This window comes from Polypterus senegalus, chromosome 2 (assembly GCF_016835505.1).
Source record: "Polypterus senegalus isolate Bchr_013 chromosome 2, ASM1683550v1, whole genome shotgun sequence".
Classification (NCBI taxonomy): domain Eukaryota; kingdom Metazoa; phylum Chordata; class Cladistia; order Polypteriformes; family Polypteridae; genus Polypterus; species Polypterus senegalus.
The window spans coordinates 176,499,051-176,521,520 of record NC_053155.1 but is presented as its reverse complement, the minus strand read 5'-3'; the positions used below and the strand labels follow the sequence as shown (position 1 = coordinate 176,521,520).

Below are 22,470 nucleotides of genomic sequence, written 5' to 3'. Positions count from 1 at the left end.
ATTTCTCTCTATTGTAATTATTTTCTGCCAAAAGTTATAGTATTTGGGTTCTAGTCAATTCTGCAACAAGAAACACTTTCAAGGGAGAAAGTACACTCACTGCTGGATAAACCCACCAGCACTAGGAATCATTTTAAACTCCTGGAATCAATTTGGGTTGTTTAATACTGAGGCTACTTTTTCTAGGCCATCTTGTATTTCCTTCTCAGGTACCACATGCCCTAAATATTTAAGGTGCTCCTGGCAAAAGTGACTTATCTGAAAGTTTACGGTTAAATGAACCTAGTACAATGTAATAAATATGGTTTCAAGATTAATAAGATGCTGTTTCATGGATAGGAGGAAAACCATGATGTTATCTATATACAAAAAGAAACACTATTGGCATTATTTCCAGGCTCTTCTTCTTTGGTACTTAGTTTGGTTGGACTGCCACAGCAAGGATCTTTATACTTGTATAAATGAGAGATTTCAGTTTTTCATTTTTAATAAATTTCAAACCTTTCTGAAAACGTGCTTTAACTTTGTCATTATGGTTTATTGAGTGGAGATTGATGGGCAAAAATGGCAAATTTATTTATTTAATATTAAATCTACTATACAATAAAATGTGCAAAAAGTGAATGGGACTGAATACTTTCTAAATCCATAGTACATGGTCCTGGATTATGCCTCTCTTTATGAGATAATCCAAAATATAAATGGTGCAGCACTGGAACCTCATCGGTAGTCTATAACTTGTGTAATAACTAGAGTTGGGATATGTAAAAAGCTTTGCTTGATAAATTGCCCCCTTAAACATTACCAATAGATTATGTCATTAGAGATGTGGCATCACCAACTTGAAAGAGTAAGACATTGTTTCTCTGTAGTTCACATAATTTTCAATTTGGCCACTGGGTGTCCTTGTCATTAAAATGCATTATAACAAGGTAGTAAAATACCTGGTTTTGGATGTTCAAATGGTTTGTTAAGAAATCAGTTTCCACTATTTGGCAGCAATTTGGCTTCAATGCAAAGGGCATACTGAGATAAATAATTTACCCAAAGATATTTGTTGACTAAGCAGGTAGGTTGTTATTACAAGATTTGCAAACCACAAATGTATTGTCATTTCTGTAAGTCATGTAAGATATATGCAAGTTTAGTGTATACTGTAAAGCACAAGTGCTAAAGACTTGTCTCACCAACCTTAAAGTATTAGTGATTCTTGATTTAGAAAAACACAAAATACAGTATGCATTTTTTATATTAACATAACATCACTGTCATTTTACATTATTTATGTAAGTAAATTATCTTTGCTTCACACATGGTCTCTAATGTGTTGTTTTAAAAAATACACATTTTTCTTTGTCAGCCACATACTTCAGTACACAAAGCAATCAACTATATCCTAAAGTAACACATTACCCAAATGCTCTGGGGGTTTACTTATTTAAAAAAAAGGCTGAATAAGGTGTTACATGCAGAACCAGCACAAATCCTGTATGCTATAATATAAGTGGAGAAACTCTTTTTAATGGGTATATATTTTTGAATGTTGTTTTTATATCTCTACTGTTTTTGCAAAAAAGAAACATATGAATAATGCTTGTGCACTCTGGGCAGCACTGGAACAATCTAAACAGGAATTTCTCTTACCAGGTCTTGATTAATGCATCCAGAACAACCACAGCAAAGTTGTGGCCTTGGCCAGAGGTGTCACAATTACAGCATTAAAATACATCTTCTATCTCGCTTACTGCATTTAACAGTATACTACAAAAGGCTCATTACACTAACCTTTATTATCAGTAAAAATGTAAAGCACACATAACTGTGCGTCTGCTTGTTGCAGCCCACAAGAGTTTGCTAATCAGAATTACCGAGGGAAAATGTAACTAAAATTGTACCTTTCTTCTAAAGCAGGATTTGAAGTTTCTAGTGAAATTGCAATGCACTCACTGCTATCTGTACCCAATCAGGATACATGCTTAGTGTAAAAATGATATTTACAGCATTGTTTAATCACATGCTTCAAATCACTGGTACAAGAACATCCATTAGCAATATAAGTAATCAATGGTCGATTTCCAATAATATCGCCTATAGACACATGCTTAGTAGTAAACTTAATCACTCTTGTTTTTTCTGTTTACACCTCTTACCACCATCTTCGCAGTAATGGCCTAGCTTAAAGCATCCAGCCCTAATAAAAGTAGTGCAGCAAAGGCGCACATTATTTGTGATAAACCTCAGATTCCCTCTGGGTATTATGTAGCTGTTGACACAGAAGACTCTACCTATCTCAGTCTGCTCATGTACATCAGCCAAGAAATCATCCAAAAATGTAAATCAGCCAAAAAATAGGCAATAGCAGCAAGCAATAGCTTCTTGACAGAGTTACTGGTATTTTCCCACAAATTCTGTTAAATCAAAGTAAAAAGTGGTTACTGTATGAATCAGTGCGTCACAAGCCAGTGAGTGACTTCAGACTGGGTTCCCCCTTTTTCTTCTTTAATTGCTGTGACTTCTTTACTGTCAGTAGGCTGCATCCTGTTCCAAAAACATTTCTCAATCATGAAGCCAATCTTAACCACTCCATCTACAGTGCTCAAAATATCTCTTAGTTCTCCTTCTAAACTGTGTGGAGACCAGCCTGGACACAGACAGGCGCACAGGATGACATCACCCAACACACGTTTATTAACAACCATATTTACAGAATAAGTGCACCCCAAAACCCTCAAAGTCCTGGCCACAACACAAATGCCTTTCTCTTCAGGCCGCCTCCTTGTCTCTCTTCCCGAGCTCTGTCCTACTCCACTCCCGACTCTTGCTCCTGAATGGAGGGAGGCAGCCCCTATTATCATCACCCGGATGTGCTCCAGGTGCTCCCCAGCAATCTTCCACTGGTACTCCCCAGTGTGGCGGAAGTGCCGACTGCGCACCCGGAAGCACTCTGGGTGTTCCTGCTTCTCTTCCCCCCAGCACTTCAGGGTGTGGCGTAAGTGCTGAGGTCCAGGGCTCCCAAGGCATCGGGGCACCCCCTGGCGGTGACCACAGGCCCCTGCAGGGTTGAGCTTCAAAGCTCTGTACCTGTGGTCCCCATAGCAACCAGGGTGGTCGCCCCCACGTGGTCTGAAGTGGGCGTAAGCCCTCTTCCGGGGCATTGCGGCTGGGTTGTCAAACTGCAACAACTGGGATTGCATGCCTTTAAAATACAATGCACAATACCTTTCTCCAGCATGTTTGGCAACTGTTGCAGACATAGCTTTCAATAATCATATGAAAAATCACAAATGCACTGTGCTAGGCTTGGCACTGTATTACTTAAACCATTCTTTAATTTTGCTCTAATAGGCAGCTGGCAGGAATGGTTTAAGAAAGGCTTTTCAAATGATGACCAGTCTGTTGTTCCATGCAGACACCCAAAAAATCCATTCTGATCCCTATAATGCTGCATTGAGCGTGCTATTAGCTCATAATCATCTATTGTTCTGACTGATAAGAAAGCTTTGCTAAGTTCAACAATTTAGAGCACATCATCTGTAGTCCACAATTTTGTAAACTCTAGAAACATTATATGAATTGTGGGCCTAGGAGTTCTAACAGTAGTGAAGTACAGTATAACAGCAGAAGCTGAAACTTGAAAATACTTGTGCATAGTCACCTTAACTTCTGCAGACCAGTATTGGTCTCCACTCAGATAGCACTCAATTATTGACTGCAATTTGAACAGCAGGTTTTCAAAAAGGGCAGCAAATGGAGCGGTTTGAGATTAACCATCATACCAAAAAATGCTCGATTTGGAGTCTAATTTTCTCACAGGGGGTTCTCACTTATGAACAGTGGCAGGTGGGGAGTTTGATCCACCTGTCACAAAGTAATGCAGGTATCCTAATGGGAGCTCAGAGTTTAGAAATCTTCCGAGAAACAAAACTGAAAAAGGTTGGCTCAAGGGCTGACCTTCAATAGATCACAGTGAGAAAGCTGCTCTGCAATGTACAACACCACAACACAGAATCAGGTCATCTACGAATAATTAAGCACATATTTCCCAATGAACATGCAATGCAGAAGAGAAAGAGCTCAGCCTGGTTGCTCATCCAGGCTGTTCATTAGTTCTGTCTCAAACAGGTCTTTGCACCGGTCAGATGGCCTCAGGCTGTAACTGTCCCACTGAAGCTCAGCAGTGTTAGCGTATAGTTATGTTTAGATAATTCTGTACATGAAAGCTTTGAACCACTGGCTCCTCAGCCAAGCACATCATATATGTCTGAACCTGTGGTTCCTCTTGTGCTGAGCAGGGCTGATTTTAAAATAAAACTTTATGATTAAGGCAAAAGCTCCCCTAACCTTTATTTTAAGTATGAGTACAGACCATGAAAGGCAATCCTTAGGGATTTTTGCATTTTAAATAGGTGGCTTGTGGCACCCAAACTTTCACATCAGTGTTTTGATTTTTAGGTCCTCTGATATCAGCTTTTCCTATCACTATGATGCAGAAATTCACCAAACATTGGATTGTTCAACCAACTAATAGGGAAACAGAATTGTATTTAGACCATTGTGAAACTGGTTTTGCCCTACTGATGGATGTGTTCTCACAGCAGCCATCCCGATTATAAAATAAAATAAAAAAAACTTGTGGCTAATGTGTATGATGATCTTCAGTCTATGTGTTCACTTACAGCCTGAATGGTCAAGGCATGGAAAAACCTTTAATCCAATTCAGAGTTTAAAGATAAAGGAGAGCTAAATACCACATATGCGTAGCATCCGCAAAATTATTTTTACCTGAAATTGTATGCTGAACAGTGAAACACAAAACAGTCACACCACACCAAACTTAACTTTTCAACCCTAACTTCAGGTATATTTAACCTCTAAACTGCTTTGTTAACACCACTAAAAGCCATTTTTCTCCTACTTCACTCTGCTAATATGCATCATGTTTCAATGTCTGTCAATCTCTCTGTTCCCCTCACCCCCTCCATCAATGCACAGACTTATGTTTAAATGCTTTAAACCAACTGTTTTTTATAGGCTTAAGTATTTACACTTAAAGAAATCTCAAACAAATGCTTTAATATGTATTTCTCAATTTAAAGTTGACAAACATAATAACTCTGTCCCTGAAGCTGATCACCATTTAAGCCCAAATCAAAGATACAAACACACAGGTAAATCTGAATTTAAAGCGAGTGCCATTCACATTAAAAAATTATTATTTTTTTTTAAATCCTGGGAGAACAGCATATTTTCTGCATGCTACTGTAAATGACTGACTTTGCCACTAACAGGACACAATGGTAGATGGAAAGACACTTCTCATCGTATTTGTCTCATAGCTCTTTCTTCCATCTTGTGTCTGGAAAGGGTATTGCAATCTAAGGTAATGAAAGAAAGGCCATAGTACTGTGAGAAGTCAAAACTTTATTTTAATTCACAAATGATCAAGCTTTTGGAACAGTAAATTAAATATTAATCTGAAGATTCAAGTATATTTTTTCAAGAGTACATACTGTGAGGTGTTGAGGTGTCTAGGGATACCAAGTCTTCATGTGCACATTTAAAAAATTATACAGCAATCTTCTAATGCAGTGGTTAGTAGCAAACCTGTATTCCCCGTGGTCTATAAAAAAGGATGTAGCACAATAGGACAACTGCTTAAACATCTAACTGCATTTCTAGGAAGATTGTCTGACTGAAATTCAAAAATAAAAAATATGGATAAAAAAATGCATCATAAAATAGGCAAAAAGGGCCTTCAGAAGAGCTGGATGTAGAGCCCAAAGGATTTTTATTACCTTATTAATTAAAATGGAACATTTAATTGAGTTGAAAACAAGCATAGTCTGAATTAAGGTTTAATAAATAAATTCATGCATAAAATGCACATTAATAGTCTTAGTAGGTGATAGAACTTTCTATATGGACAATTACAGGTAGACCTGCTCACAATTTTAAACCCACTATCAAATATTTCTGAATCTATACTAATAAAAGGCAGAGCCCTCACTGACTCACTCACTCATCACTAATTCTCCAACTTCACGTGTAGGTAGAAGGCTGAAATTTGGCAGGCTCATTCCTTACAGCTTACTTACAAAAGTTGGGCAGGTTTCATTTCGAAATTCTACGTGTAATGGTCATAACTGGAACCTATTTTTCTCCATATACTGTAATGGACTTTAGCTCAATAGCCTTGGGGGGTGGAGCTGCGTGTCACATCATCACACCTCCCACGTAATCACGTGAACTGACTGTGAACGCAGTACATAGAAAAGAAGGAAGAGTCCCCAAAGAGCGCTGAAGAAAAACGCATACAAGCTTATTCATAAGTGCAGCTACTGCGGAAACAAAGCACGGTGTAAACCATAAGTTTAAATTAAGTTTATGGACACGCTCCCACTGCCGTTTCTCATGCCTTCGTCAAATGCTTCATTCGCGAGATGCAAGTTTAATGAGAAGACACAAGGTATAAACGAGACTTTGGATCACTTTATAACGGAGTTAAAATTGCTGTAGCGAGAAACTTTTAAGTGCCGGGTCTTAGCTAACATTAAATAAAGCCGTGAACATCGCAACATCACACAAGAGAGCCGCTCACGTGAACTGACTGAATGCAGTACGAGTGATCACTTCCATGCATCAAACCTGTTCAAAAAACGCATTACACAATTGATAAGGTGGGAAAAGAATATGCTCTGAGCTGAGCTCCACAGCCAACACAGTCTTGCGGAAGCAACTTCGTCACGCTGCCACCAAATACTCACAGAAAAATCCACAAGTTAATACACACGCTGTCTCTAGAGTTTCTCCACACTCAATGTATTCCTCGCATCCCCGTTATACCCTCTGATCTCCCATTTCAATTCAGATGCCTCCAATTTCCAGTAAGGCTCTGCTGCGCGATGACAAGTAATAAGTCTCAGGGACAGACCCTACAAAAGGTTGCCAATGATTTCAGGCAAGATTGCTTTTCTCCTGGACAACAATACGTTGCATTCTCAAGAGTGAGCTCGCGCAGCTTCGTCATATTGCAACCAGAGTGCTGAAATGACAACGTGCTATATAAAGAGAACTATAACAATCGTAATAAACGAACAATAAAATAAAAGCGGAGAACCCGTGGATTAAATGAAAAGGCAGCTTGCTTGGCAAAGTAAGGAAAAAGGATGGCCTTATATGTCGTTCGTTTATAAAACAGCGGAGAAGCTGTGTAAAGGCTGCTTCACAAAAAACCAGTGGAGCACCTAATATGAGCAGGCAGTCAGCTAAAGAAGGGAATCAATAAATATCTATAATCGTAATAAACGAACAAAAAATAACCTACAAGCCGCGGATTAAATAAAGGAAATGGGTACCTGAACAGTAAAGTAAGTCTCGAATAGCTACACAATAACTATAACAATCGTAATAAACGAACAATAAAACAGTACAGAACCACAAAGCAAGGAGAAACGACGGCCTTGTATGGCGTTCGTTTATAAAGCAGCGGAGAAGCTGTGTGAAGGCAGCGACACAAAAAAATAGCCGAGCGCCACAATCTGAATGTATTCCTCGCATCACCGTTATACCCTCTGATCTCCCATTTCAATTCAAATGCCTCAAATTTCCAGTAAGGCTCTGCTTCGCGATGACAATAAGTTTCAGGGACAGACCCTACAAAAGGTTGCCATTGATTTGAGGCAACATTGCTTTTCTCCTAGACAACTATATGTTGCATTCTCAAAAGTAATCTTAGTGCACAGCTTGGTCATATTACAAATGGAGTGCTGAACTGACAATGTGGTATACAAAGAGATCCTTAACAGATAGTTATTGGTATATTTTCCCTCAATTTAAAAAGGTTTTCTTTTCTTCTTAATAAAAATTTAAAAGCAGTTCTTTGTCGCTGCGAAGCACATATATATATATAGATATGTATATACATTGGGGCAAAAAAGTATTTAGTCAGCCACCAATTGTGTAAGTTCTCCCACTTAAAAAGATGAGAAAGGCCTGTAATTTTCATCATAGGTATACCTCAACTATGAGAGGCAAAATAAGAAAAAAAAATCCAGAAAATCACATTGTCTGATTTTTAAAGAATTTATTTGCAAATTATGGTGGAAAATAAGTATTTGGTCACCTACAAACAAGCAAGATTTCTGGTTCTCACAGACCTGTAACTTCTTCTTTAAGAGGCTCCTGTGTCCTCCGCTCGTTACCTGTATTAATGGCACCTGTTTGAACTCATTATCAATATAAAAGACACCGGTCCACAACCTCAAACAGTCAAACTCCAAACTCCACTATGGCCAAGACCAAAGAGCTGTCAACAACAACATTTATTTATATAGCACATTTTCATACAAAAAATGTAGCTCAAAGTGCTTTACAAAATGAAGAATAGAAAAATAGAAGACACAATAAAAAATAAAAATAAGTCAACATTAATTAACATAGAATAAGTAAGGTCCGATGGCCAGGGTGGACAGAAAAAAAAAAAACACAACAACAAGAGGCTGGAGAAAAAAAAATAAAATCTGTAGGGATTCCAGACCAAGAGACCGCCCAGTCCCCTCAAAGGACACCAGAAACAAAATTGTAGACCTGTACCAGGCTGGGAAGACTGAATCTGCAATAGGCAAGCAGCTTGGTCTGAAGAAATCAAATGTGGGAGCAATTATTAGAAAATGGAAGACATACAAGACCACTAATAATCTCCCTCGATCTGGGGCTCCACGCAAGATCTCACCCCGTGGGGTCAAAATGATCACAAGAACGGTGAGCAAAAATCCCAGAACCATACGGGGGGACCTAGTGAATGGCCTGCAGAGAGCTGGGACCAAAGTAACAAAGGCTACCATCAGTAACAGACCATGCCGCCAGGGACTCAAATCCTAAAGTGACAGACGTGTCCCCCTGCTTAAGCCAGTACATGTACAGGCCCGTCTGAAGTTTGCTAGACAGCATTTGGATGATCCAGAAGAGGATTGGGAGAATGTCATATAGATGAAACCAAAATAGAATTTTTTAGTAAAAACTCTACTCGTCGGTTTGGAGGAGAAAGAATGCTGAGTTGCATCCAAAGAACACCATACCTACTGTAAAGCATGGGGGTGGAAACATTATGCTTTGGGGCTGTTTTTCTGCAAAGGGACCAGGATGACTGATCCATGTAAAGGAAAGAATGAATGGGGCAATGTATCGTCAGATTTTGAGTGAAAACCTCCTTCCATCAGCAAGGGCATTGGAGATGAAACGTGGCTGGGTCTTTCAGCATGAGAATGATCCCAAACACACCGCCTGGGTTACGAAGGAGTGGCTTCATAAGAAGCATTTCAAGGTCCTGGAGTGGCTTAGCCAGTCTCCAGATCTCAACCCCATAGAAAATCTTTGGAGGGAGTTTAAAGTCCGTGTTGCCCAGCGACAGCCCCAAAACATCACTGCTCTAGAGGAGATCTGCATGGAGAAATGGGCCAAAATACCAGCAGCAGTGTGTGAAAACCTTGTGAAGACTTACAGAAAACGTTTGACCTCTGTCATTGCCAACAAAGGGTATATAACAAAGTATTGAGATGAACTTTTGTTATTGACCAAATACTTTTTTCCACCATAATTTGCAAATAAATTCTTCAAAAATCAGACAATGTGATTTTCTGGATTTTTTTTTTCTCATTTTGTGTCTCATAGTTGAGGTATACCTATGATGAAAATTACAGGTCTCTCTCATCTTTTTAAGTGGGAGAACTTGCACAACTGGTGGCTGACTAAATACTTTTATATATATATACTGTGTGTGTATATATATATATATATATATATATATATATATATATATATATATTATATATATAATAATTAAAGGCAAAGCCCTCACTCACTCATCAATAATTCTCCAACTTCCCGTGTAGGTAGAAGGCTGAAATTTGGCAGGCTTATTCCTTACAGCTTACTTACAAAAGTTGGGCAGGTTTCATTTCGAAATTCTACGCATAAGGGTCATAACTGGAAGCTATTTTTCCCATATAATGTAATGGAGTCTTGAGTTGAGATGGCCGTGGGGCGGAGTTTCGTGTGACATCATCACGCCTCCTACGTAAGTACGTAGAGAACAAGGAAGAACTCCAAACAGCGATGAGCACAAAACGCCATTTCACAATTGAGAAGGCAGAAAACATTATGAAGCAAATGATGCATACAAGCATATTCATAAGTACAGCTACTCGGAAACAAAGCACGGCGTGAACCGTAAGTTTATATTAAATTAAGTTCATAGACAGGCTGCCACTAGCGCTTGTAATTTAGTGCCTGCCCATATAAGGCCGCCCATCAGCGCAATCCAATACAAACACTGCCGGTAAATGTTCACGGGTGAAGGACTGTGCTTATGCAGAGGAAGATGAGATGGTCAGGGTGGTGTTTGGCACAAACTCATTGAAACTGCGAGAGAAACTTTTAAGTGCCGGGTCTTAGCTGACATTACACGAGATGGCACCAGTACAGCTGGGAACCTTCGATGCAAGAACACCAAGCTGCTCACGGAACTGACGCAATGTGCAGACAAAAGCAACAGTTCCAAAGAGTGCTGAACAAAACCGAATTACACAATTGAGAAGGCAGCAAAAAATATGAAGCGCCTTATACATACAATCATATTCATAAGTGCAGCTACTGCGAAACAAAGCACACGGTGGAAAAAGTGAATGTCCTGCTAAAGGAAGACAGTGTAAAAAACCCCCGTGCATGCAGTTTGTCACATCACAGATAAAAAGGAAGACGAGCTGTTTATTGATGCAGTAAGGAACTAATCGATGAATGAAACCTCTTATCTTTACAACGATTGACAAACACGGAATGTAACTTGAACACATCCTACAAATACGAGCCTGATTGAAAGAAATAATGATAATCAAATCCTTGATGACAGCAACATTCAATAACACTCACAAAACAATTACTGTATATTGACAATCATGTTACGCTATTTTTAAAATGTTCCCTTTTCTTTTCATAACTTCTACTTCTCCACTGGTACACGGGTATATATATAAATGTATATATATACCCGATCTACAATACATACTTTAGCATAGACAAGCCACACGCTGTGGCAATTGTAGAGTCTTAAGCCTAACGCCGACATTCGAGGTTCGATTCCCGAGAGGGTGTACTGACTATGTATGCGCGCTACCGATTCATTTTACCTTCGATCTCCTTGGTTTGGGACGTATGAAAAATATTAGGTTAACGCAGAATCATGTTACGTTATTTTTAAAATTTTTCCTTTCTTAGCACAAGCACAGCTGAGAAGCTTCGATGCATGTACTCCATAACGCGTTAAAAATAACGATTTAATCACACTTTCAATTCCAAGCAAACGGAACTTTTGTCAATGCATGATTTCCTGGTACATCCATTACACTGATGCACACATCACAGCTACAAAAATGTTAGAGTCGGAATAAAGCGCTCCTACGACTGATCATTTCGACTACCCGAAGCCTTGATAAAAGCATGGTTTTGTGCACACTGAAAAGCAAGCAAAATTAGATGCATTACAGAAAGCGGACTTTGTGGCTCTTACTGGGGATCATTGGACTTCCGTGACCGTTAGTAATTCTAAATACATCTAATTACAAAATGTTCAATGATCACACTGTTTTAGCCTAATGTACAAAATAATTTTGGCTAATGTTACTCAGAGTTTAAAGAGTAAGCTGGTCAAATTACCTTTTATGTTTCTGACTTATTTTTTAAGAAGAAAACTGCACTTTATGTTGAAATTTTGGTTATTATTATTTAAAGACAATACTATTCTGAAAAATGTACTTAAACTACCACTTTATTTTTAAGTCTGCCCAATTTTAACCAGGGATGATATTTTTGTTTCTGTTTTGAATTCAAATGCAGTTTAAAAGCTTTTTTTCAGAAATTAAAACAGCTTCAGTTTACAATATTCATGTCCATGTCTATTATTTGATTCTGTCGCCCACTAAAACCGTTTTAAATTAAAAAAAAAAAACATTTTGATTTGGGGCAAATTTACGTGCGATTACATACGATTAATCAAGATTAATTCTTACACAGCCTCTAATTAATTGGATTAATTTTTTAATCGAGTCCCACCTAATATATATATATGTAGATATATATATGTAGATTTGTATATGTTGTATATACAATATGTATATATGTGTGTGTGTATATATACAGTGTGTATGTGTATGTATATATATATATATATATATGCCAGCAACACTCATGACAATGACAAAACAATTACATTGTCAATCATGTTCCTTTTCTTATTATTAAAATTTTTATATTTTATATTATATATATATATATATGCCAATATATAGGTATTTTATATATATATATATATATATATATATATATATATATATATATAAATAGATAGATATGACAACAACACTCATATCAATGACAAAACAATTACATTAACAATCATCTTACGTTATTTTTAAAATGTTTGCTTTTCTTTTTCATAACTTCTTTAACACACTACTTCTCCGCTGCGAAGTGCGGGTATTCTGCTAGTATGATGTATGTATGTATGTATGTACGTATGTGTGTGTGTGTGTGTGTGTGTGTGTGTATGTGTATATATGTATATTTATCTATATGTATGTATGTGTATATATGTATATGTGCATGTACTGTATGTATGTACATTGGAACCTCTAGCACCTCTGTATACGAGAAATTCAAGATAAGAGGAAAGTATGAGTGAAAAATTTGGATCTAAATACGAGCATTGGCTCGCGTAACAAGCCAGGCTGTGGTTATGCGTGTTTCCCGCTCCGCCTCGACTCGGGGATTCACCCAAGCTGACGCTGCCAGCCCGTCAGCTCACTCAGTGTTCCTTGTTCTCCCGTAGTGTGAGGATCTACGCGTTTGTGCGCTTGTGATTTCATTGTTTCGCTATAGCAGTTCACTGTATAAGCGTATCCAAAAATATCGTGGACATGCAGATGGAGAATAGGAGACGATTGACCTCAAGAGGAGAGAGAGAGAGATTCTATAGGGGTTGGGGTGCTGTGAGACTACAGGCCCCTAGGAAGGGCAATTCGGTCCCTGTATAATTGCTGTGAGAACAATGTCCACATACTTGGAAAAGCAAAAGCATTGTGAACACCAGAACGCATTGGGATGGTTTGCGACTGACGGTGAAGCTGCAGGGTTAAGGATCATCATCTCCAAATCCAAGGCCAAGGTCCTTTGTAGTAAAAAGGTGGATTGCCATGTTCCAATGGTAGGTAATATACTGCCTCACTTAGGGTCTGGTTCACAAGTGAGGGGTAAAAGGGACTGTGAGGTAACAGATGGATCGGGCAGGCAAAGAGTGCAGTTATATGGTCAATATACAGATTCACAGAAGTAAAGACAACTAAGCTCTCTGTCTACTAGTTGATCACCATTAGCACTGTTGCTCAGTGGTTCTCAGAGTTGTGTTTTGTCTCCTATACCGTTTGTGATTTTAATGGACAAGATATCAAGGAAGAGCCGGGGAGGGTGTCTGGTTCAGCGGACAAGGAATTGCATCTGTGCTTTTTACAGATAATGTGGTCCTGTCAGCTTTATCTGGCTGTGAACTCCAGCACGTATAGGGATAGTTTACAACTGAATGTAAAGCTACAAGCTAAGTTCTTGATTTGCCAGGTGATCAACTTACCTACCCTCCCCTATAGTCATTAACTTTGAGTAATTAACAAAAAGGACTATATTGTGGGTGGGAGTGGCCGCAATGGGTTTTCTCTACAGAGTGACTAGGCTTTCCTTTAGAAAGAGGTTAAGAAGTGCAGACATCTGGGAGAGGCTTAAAGTAGAACTGCTGACCCTCCACATCAAGGGAAGCAAATTAAGGTAAGTCAAGCACCTGATACAGATTCCTCTTGGATGCTTCCCTGTATTGGCTTTATGAGAATAACCAGCTGGGAGGAGATCCTGGTTAAGACTCAAGGCTCATTGGGAGGATTATATCTCCCAGATAGCCGGGAACTCCTTGGGATCCCACGGCATGAACTGGCAAGTGTAAATGGAAAAAGGGATGCATAGGTCACATGGCTAAGACGGCTGCTCTTGCAACATGATCCAGTAAAGGTGTTAGTAAATTAATTAAAAAAATCAATGAATGAACAAACAATTCCACATATGGCAAGATGTTCCTGCACTGCTGACCAGTGGATGTTGTGCAGCCATTCTTCTGTAACTTTTTGGGAAACAAGGTTTTTCATTTTGCAGTTATGATTTTACAAAGGTTTGCAGCATAATAATGTGCATCAAATAGGATAATCTCCAGCATCATTACCTGTCAAAACACATTAATACATGTTTAAATATTACAGAAATTGAGTCTGCAGACACTTGCTGCCAGGGAAAGGAAAAACGAAATTTAATTTAAACTTGGTGATGTTAAAGAAAAAACAAATTTAGCTAAATTTGTGTTTTTTGTTGATTTTTTATATGTTCATATTTAGTAATATTATGGTAACTTATATGCTCTCCACTGTACTGAGAGTGTGCTTTATGTAAATGATGAATGCAGCAGAAGCGACTGACTAGCCATGCAAAATTCACCACTAACAAACAGGATGGACAGACAACTGAAGACAGAGTGGTGACCTGGATGAGGGGGGAAAAAAAAAAAAAAAATGAGAGACTCTAAAGAAAAATGCAGAGCTAAATGGTTAGCAAGTGCCAAGTTTCACAGTTGACAACTGGAACTCTTAGATGCGTAGCAACTCTCATCTTGGTTATCCAATCTGCTACATCAACAGCCCCTGGTCACAATGCTGAAAAACTACAATGGGGACCAACTGTCCAAACATGCTCTTTGATCGTAATGCTGCAAACTCCAATGAAGTGGGCCTATTTCAGTTCAAAAGAATGCACTTTCCTGTAAAATTGTGTTTTGCAATGACCACCAAATGTACCCAAGTCACTAGGAAAAGCAGAAAAAAGCAGGAACAGATATTGTGCCAGGAATGTTTACTCATGGACAATTGTTTATAGCAAGTTCAAATAAGAATAGCTCGAGTGGCCTAATAATAGTGTTATTATTAATTATTTGACTGATGCCTTAATCCAAGCTGACATATCATTTGAGATACAACTGGATACATTTCATTTGTTTTTCCAATTTGAGCACAAGCAGGTGAGGTGCCCTTACTCATGGTATCAGTATTTGAATCCACAACCTCAGGGTTCGAAGTCCAAATGCCTAACTACTCCTGTACAATAGTATCAACCCTTTGGGGGGCTTTAAGCATGCTCTGATAGCACATTGCCACACCCACCACATGATGAACCACCTGGACCCGGATGTAGCAGGTGACACCTCAGCACCATACTGGATCAGTGTATGGTTTTTTTCCATTAGTTGATGTGCCAATCCTGCCACCAACCCCCGAATTTTTCCTGTAAGTTGGAGTACCTAGATGCAGATTACTGTCATACCCAGGACGAAGCAATTACAGGTTAAGGGCTCAACGGAGTGGAGTCACTTCTGCCGTTTTTTTTTTTTTTGTGTGTGTTTTTAAAGAAGGAAAAAAAAAAAAAGGAAAAAAAATTACAATCATTGTATACAAAAAAGTACTTCTCATACACCCAATTAACTGATGGCACTATAACTGAGGTCCACTGTCTTATGGAATTTCCTGGGCTCAGGCAGGTAACACAACGAATATGTATAGTGAGGGCAATCTTGTATAGGTGTGTGCATTTCACCTTGTGTATTTCCCCGTCCAATTGCTTCTGTTGTACAGTACTGCATCTAACTTTTAGTACTTTAGAACTGTTAATAAACATGCCTGTAGATCATAATCTCTTACATAAAAGATATAGACAAGCTAAAAACAGGCATCATTTTCTTAAGCAAAACAAATGCTTGTCAAACTGGACACTTTTTTTTTTTTTGCAAATTGTTTTTTGCATAGGTAAAAAAACTTGTATATTACCTGGTATACAATAAAGAATGAAATTGTCTAATAAACCTTTTACTTACCCAGAAAGCAGAACAGAGTGTCAGCACTAGGCACAACTGTAACAAAATGAAAAAGAAACTGGTAAAAAAATAATTATACATTATAAAAACTACAAAATGAGTTTGTGAGCTGGAAAATTGCCTTGATTGTAATATATTTATTATTCATAAGGGCTTAACTCACATACTGCAAACACGTTAGGATATAATGGGCTACAAACTGTATGCCCAAAAAAACAATGCAAGACAAGAAAGCTACAAAGAGGAAGACATGCGTCTTATATGGTCTAGCCAAAGGGTACTCAACTCCAGTTGGATTAAGTGGCTTTGAAAGTGATGAATAAATGCTTCCGATGTCTCCAAGCTACACAAAATCTTCTCCGAAGCCTTTGCCTAAACTGTAGAGCTCTCAAGGCTCTTGAAGATGTGCAAAGAGGCAGATGGTTGTCTTTAAATTGGTCTAAAGTAAATAAACCTGGCTATCTTCTGTATTAATTCCTAGGAAATGTTTTGACACCCCATTACCCAGTTCATTTGAAATAGGTACAATCAAAAAATAAATGGATAAGTACTAGTATTATTCTCTGCAATTGGGACATTCTGCGAGAGACTTGCAAGGTTACTCCTCCTAGAACTCTACCTGGGCACCCTTTAGGAAATAGGATAAGGAGACAAAACTCCCTGAGACAGTCTTCATGACTGAACTTAGGCAATGCCTACCTCAACACTGGGCAAATGATTTGCTACACTGCTTTCTGATGAGCAGCAGTATTTTCTTCTTTAAAATAGAAAGGTATTTTTTTCCCCAGGAAGGATGCTCATTTATTAGGTTTAAGTATTCTTTAGTGGAGCTAATTAATGATGTTGCATCATATCAATACCAAAATCCTGAAAACGTAATAGTGCTAGCTTTTCTATAGTATCAATATTACCAAGTGAAAGTCAATACTTCACTCATGCGAGACTACGTAGAAAAATTACTTCAGAAGGCACAATAATACAAAGGATTAAAAGCTACCTATAAACATGGCACAAAGAACCACATTAACAAATGATGTAAAGAAAAACAGAAGAAATCATGACTGGAAATACTCTGAATTTGACTAATTAGAACTTTAGCACTTAATATTATTAAAAAATGTCTATCACTAATTATACTCAACCCCAGTATTTTATTTAAATTTCTAAATGCCAATACTAGTTTACTTAAATGTCTACTTGATAGTTATATCTCCATTTTAAAGCTGCTAAAAATCATACATTTTATATTCTATTACAAAAAAAGGCCTTGTATTGTACACTTGAATGATGGAAGTACTTTTAATAAAATGAACGGTATCTCTTTTTTTGACGTGGTATTTAACAGCTACTGTGAAATTTCATTGGTATAGTTATTGAACACAAAAAGTCTAGTATCGTGGCATCCCAACTGCCACTTTTACTGAAGGAAAGGACTCGGTTTACATAAATATAACCATTGACATTTTCCAAGTGTCATTCCATTACAAATTCATTCTAAAGTTTGGCCAGTTTAAATGCATTGAGACATCCGCTTAAATGTTTACAATCGCTTTTAACTTTACTTGGGCACTTTGCAGTCAAGCTCTGATGCTAAGCCAAACACACTTCCTTCTACATTGGTAACAGAGGGAAAGAAAAAAAGTTTCCTTTATAACCCAACTTTATAAACAAATTTTTTTCTGATGAAAAGTGTTTTCTATAAAATCGATTTTAACCATATATTTATTCGCCAAAAATAAAGAAGATTATAGCTTGTTTTACAACTACTGCATTTCTGTGCCTCACTTTTCCCTCTTGAACAATTATGTATCAATGCTTAAAATGCCACAATCCTAGTTCTTAATGGGTTTATGAATGAGCTGTAAAATATATCCAAAATGAAATGTAACAGTTAAGGAGTGAAATTAATGCAGAGCTTGGGTTATGCCCTCTCAATGTCATCTTTCTCTGAGCACAATAAGGAGACTTGAGACACATTTGAATTTGTATATGTATTCCAAAAATATTATAATGGCATACAATCCGTAAAGAAAATGTAGGCTAGTGTCACGTGTAAAAACAAGGCAAGGTTTGCCAAACAGGCTCTTCTTAAATGCATTTCCCTGCACATAACTCTAACACAAAATCAGTGAGAGGTGCAATAAAATGCACTAGTAATAGGGGTACCTTTATGTCATGTTAAATGATTGAGGACATGCTGAAATTCATGCTAAACAAAAATATTACAATATGGGCACATATTTCTTCTCCTTGTTGATTCCATACGATGCTGAAAAAAATATGCTGTGAATACAACGTGCCTGTCAGCGCTTACTTTTTTTACTGTACTGCATTAAAAAAAGAATAACTTTATCTATTCTTTTTATTATTACTTACAATGATTAGTGAAAATATAGGAAGGTTCACACAGTAAGAAAAAAAATGACCACGTACCAAAGTAAAAAAATGAGATAATCACAATGATCCAAGAACCTCTTTATAAGTGCATCATGGCAAACTGAATAATAAGGCACTTAATGAGTTCTCTTTAAGGTAAATATCAGAACATTAAGGCAAACATTACATTTAAAAGAGTGGCATTTACTACTTAAATTGCTTCATGACCACAAGGTACAACTAAACTAAATAAATAAAAAAAAAGATGATTAAAATTAAAGCACTTACCAACATTACAGCAGTTGCAATAGCCCGGGTTGGTTCAACCATTTTTTTTAGTTGTTTCATTGGTCCCATTAAGAAAAGAGTGCTAAAAATTAAATAATGTTGAAGTTAACACTGTTTGAAAGAGAAGATGTACCATTTTATACACTTAGAATAAAGTACTTCTTCCCTGACTAAGCATCAATCCATCCACATCACCTGCACAAGATTACATATCGGCTTAAGAAGATCAACACTACACCAATCTCCCACATTAACAAAACTTGAGTATATATTAGAGGAAAGCGGACGATTATTTACAGTACTGAAAATCTGAAAATGCTAATATGCACTGTTTTACAATTTGTGTTATACCTGGCAACCCTAATTTATGCACATACTAAATTGAAACCACTGCTTGAGTGAGAGGGGACAGGCAGCTGGGAAGGAGAGCCCATTGAGGGGAATGTGTGACTGATGCCCAGGGGCTGAAGAAATGATTGCTATAGCTGAGCGATTTAGAAAGCCACAGTGATACGGTGTTGAAATGGGAGACTTGTGGTGCAAGTCCGGGAAGGCAGCGGGAGTCGACGAAGCTTGGACTGAGAGCCCCAGTGCGAGTACCACGCCCTTTGGGGACCGAAGTCTAGGTCCGGAGTCGGAGCCTTCTTGTACCCACGGAACGACAGGGAACCAGACCCGTGGAAGGTCAGCTGTGTTTGTCGGCAGGGTGATTCCTATGCTGCAAATTCCATATGGGATAAGCAGAGGAGACATCGGTATTACAGGGACACACTGGGAACTTGATGTCAAAAGACTTATTTGGATTTTAACCTCCACTTTCATTTTTATCAGATTATTTATTTATTGAACTTTGTATTGCACTTTTTAAACACTCTTTGTCTGATTTAATAAAAGCATTTGACACCCTTTATACACTTACCCCTTGCTTCGTGTTGTGTCCTCATTTGCTGGGTCATTCAGTTACATTAACAAGGGTGTTGGGTTCAAGAGGTTCCCGGAGGGAACCGGTAGCAATGATCCAACCTGCACTGTCATAACTGCATCTATGCTTCTTAGTCATTTGTACAGAAATATAAGCATTACAATATTTAGAAACTGCTACTAACACTCCTTGATTGTTTCTGTTTTCAGTATCTGGAAGTGACACAACTCTATTGCCAGCTTGCTGTCCCACATATGGAGAAGTCATGCCAGACAAAATAGCTTCAGACTCATTGGATGAATAGATTCTACAAATTTTACCACTTCTGAATAGGTTTTTAACTTGCTTTTTATATAGAGATTGCATGAACACCTACATAGTATCAACACCCCCTTTATCTTTGGCATCTATCTGTTAAACTTATATTAAATTTCAAAATTAAACCATTTCAATTCAATAAAAAGGGGTGGAGAAATTAAGTAATCCAGATCCAAATTTTAAAACTGAAGCCAGTAAAATCAAGTTCTGTTCGATTTTGGACTTTTTGGAGGGTGGCTTGGACAAGTCACTCATCCTTCAAGTCTATGCTTACAGGACATGCCTGCTAACTCAGTACTTTGAGCTCAGGGTCACTAAACTGAAGGATTAGGCAGCTGGTCTTCACTGTAGTACAGAATTGGCAGGCCTAGCTCAGATGTCCTTTATGGAGAATGTGTGCACCTCTAAGGTGGTGTAGGAGAAGACTCAAGATGAGAGGATGCAGAGATAGGTGGGTCACAGTCAGATGGCGGTGTAAGGTATAGTGTGCACAGTGTTCAGGGACACCAACTTAAGAATTAAGTGTCAAACCATTTTCAGGACCTTGTGGGGCTGGACAGTGAATCTAAAAATTCTAAGGTGACAGGCAGGCATCATGAGCACCAAACCAGTCCCAAGAAAATGAGAAGTTGAGATAGTAGAGAATTCGATTATTAGGGAGACGTCAATTTTGCTCCAATAAAATAATGTCTCATGCAGTGTGTTCAGCCTTCTGGGTGCACAGATAGTGGCCCTCTGTGGAAGAATAGATATGCTGTTGGACCCAGGGGTGTATCCAGTAGTTGTTGTCTATGTTGGAACAAATGACATACGCAAGGGCTGTTAGCTGTAGTGTCCAATTTAAAAAGTCAAGCTGAAAAGCAGAACTGGCAAGGTACTACCTGTGCCGCACAATAGTCCAGACAAGACTGAGGTAATTAGAAGGCTTAATGCATGGCTCAAATCATGATATATGATAGAAGAGTTATTGGGCAAGGCCCTGCTTATTTGAACTTATCAATACTTACAAACCAGACCAAACATTTAGATCTCAAGATGCTGGACTACTCATGATTCCAAATAATAATAAAACAACAGTGGGAGGTACAGTGGACCACCAGGGCACGTACAGCTGCCCTAACCTGACACAGACAGGCAGTGACACAAGTGTATCACAGCACGCATTTTTATTTCCGTGGGGGAAGCGCTTTTCTTCGCTCCCCACAGTAGCACAATACAAACAAACACAACACAGTTCTTTCGCCTCCAGACCTCCTCAGCAGCTTCATCCTTCTTCCTCCCAACACTGGCCTTTGAGTAGTGGTGTCTGGCCCCTTTTAAAAACACCCGAAACCATTCTAGGTGCCCAGCGACCTTCTTTCAGCAGCACTTCCGGGTGTGGAAGAAGTGCTGCCAAATAGGGCTCAGTAAACATCTAGGTGCCCCATGGTGATGGCCACAGGCCCCAGCAGGATTGAGCCTCCATTCTCCAAACCCATGGCTATGCTGCAAGCCAAGAGTGCTGCCCTCTTTCGACAATGGTATGGGGGAGATAATGTCCTGAAAAAGATCTCACCCCCAGTTTTTCCATTGTCAAGGCACTTAATATTTGTTGACATTTGTCATTAATATTGCTCTAGCAAGAGGGACATTCTAACACACTTTGCCCCCCGTTTCTCCAGAGCACCGACAGTGATCTTACGGAGAAACAGGCCAATCCAGTTTAAGCAAATGAAGGCAACTGCAAAAAACAAATGAAATGAGTAAAGTTCAGGGATGCTCAAAGAAGATGTGTTTAGTAAGTGCTTGCGAGACATGGCAGCTGTGAGCACAGTCAAACTCCAGTAAAATGGGTATTACAAACCATCACGACCTTCATCTTATCTGCAACTTTGTGCAAACAAATTCAATGCCTACAGAGGACTACAATTCCCATCAGTCAGTGAGCGGTTCCAGACAATTCAACGCAAACAGTGCTCATAAAATATAAATAAGAGCATCAATAAAAGTGTCATGTCATCAAAGATAGCAACTGCTCAGCCTCTTTGGGATAACAATTTCATTGTCTTGCTAGATTACAGCATTCATCTTAGAGTAGTCCTTCTTAACTTTTGTGGCCTGTGTGACCAATTTTACCTTTTTAAGTTTCTTGACAACCAACACACTGCATTTGAAGAAGATGGGGTGTTCTGCCTTGTTAAATTTAGCACGATTCGAAGACCACAGTCCCCTTGGTGAAATGAAGGCAGTTAGAAATGGGGGAAAAATAGCATTGTCAACCACACTGGCGGACTGGGCCTGTGTCACATGCAACAATAAATCTAAGATAAAATGACTTGCACTACATTTTTTTAATCAATGAATCTGCATTTTTGAAAGAGCCAATACTGTTGTCCACCTGCACATTATTATTAAGTTCATACCACCAATCAATATGACCACTATGCCATTAGTGTGCAAGAACTTTCACTGCTCTTTAGGATGCACAAGTAGAGCAGGACTGAAATGGGAAAGCAACCTTTAACACAGATCTCCACGATAGCCTGTATAGATACTAAAAATCAGAAAACAATTTCAGTGC

General features: G+C 38.5%; 1 protein-coding gene across 1 annotated transcript in view; it reads right to left on the bottom strand.

The window, feature by feature from the left end:
- Positions 1 to 22,470, bottom strand: part of LOC120523558 (vesicle transport protein SFT2B-like) — a 144,749-nt gene that overhangs the window by 60,347 nt on the left and 61,932 nt on the right. The window contains exons 4-5 of the mRNA XM_039744963.1: positions 18,671 to 18,752; positions 16,007 to 16,042 (exon numbers count right to left, since the gene is read on the bottom strand). Coding sequence (XP_039600897.1) covers positions 16,007 to 16,042; positions 18,671 to 18,752 — 118 coding nt within the window. The remainder of the gene's footprint in view (positions 1 to 16,006; positions 16,043 to 18,670; positions 18,753 to 22,470) is intronic.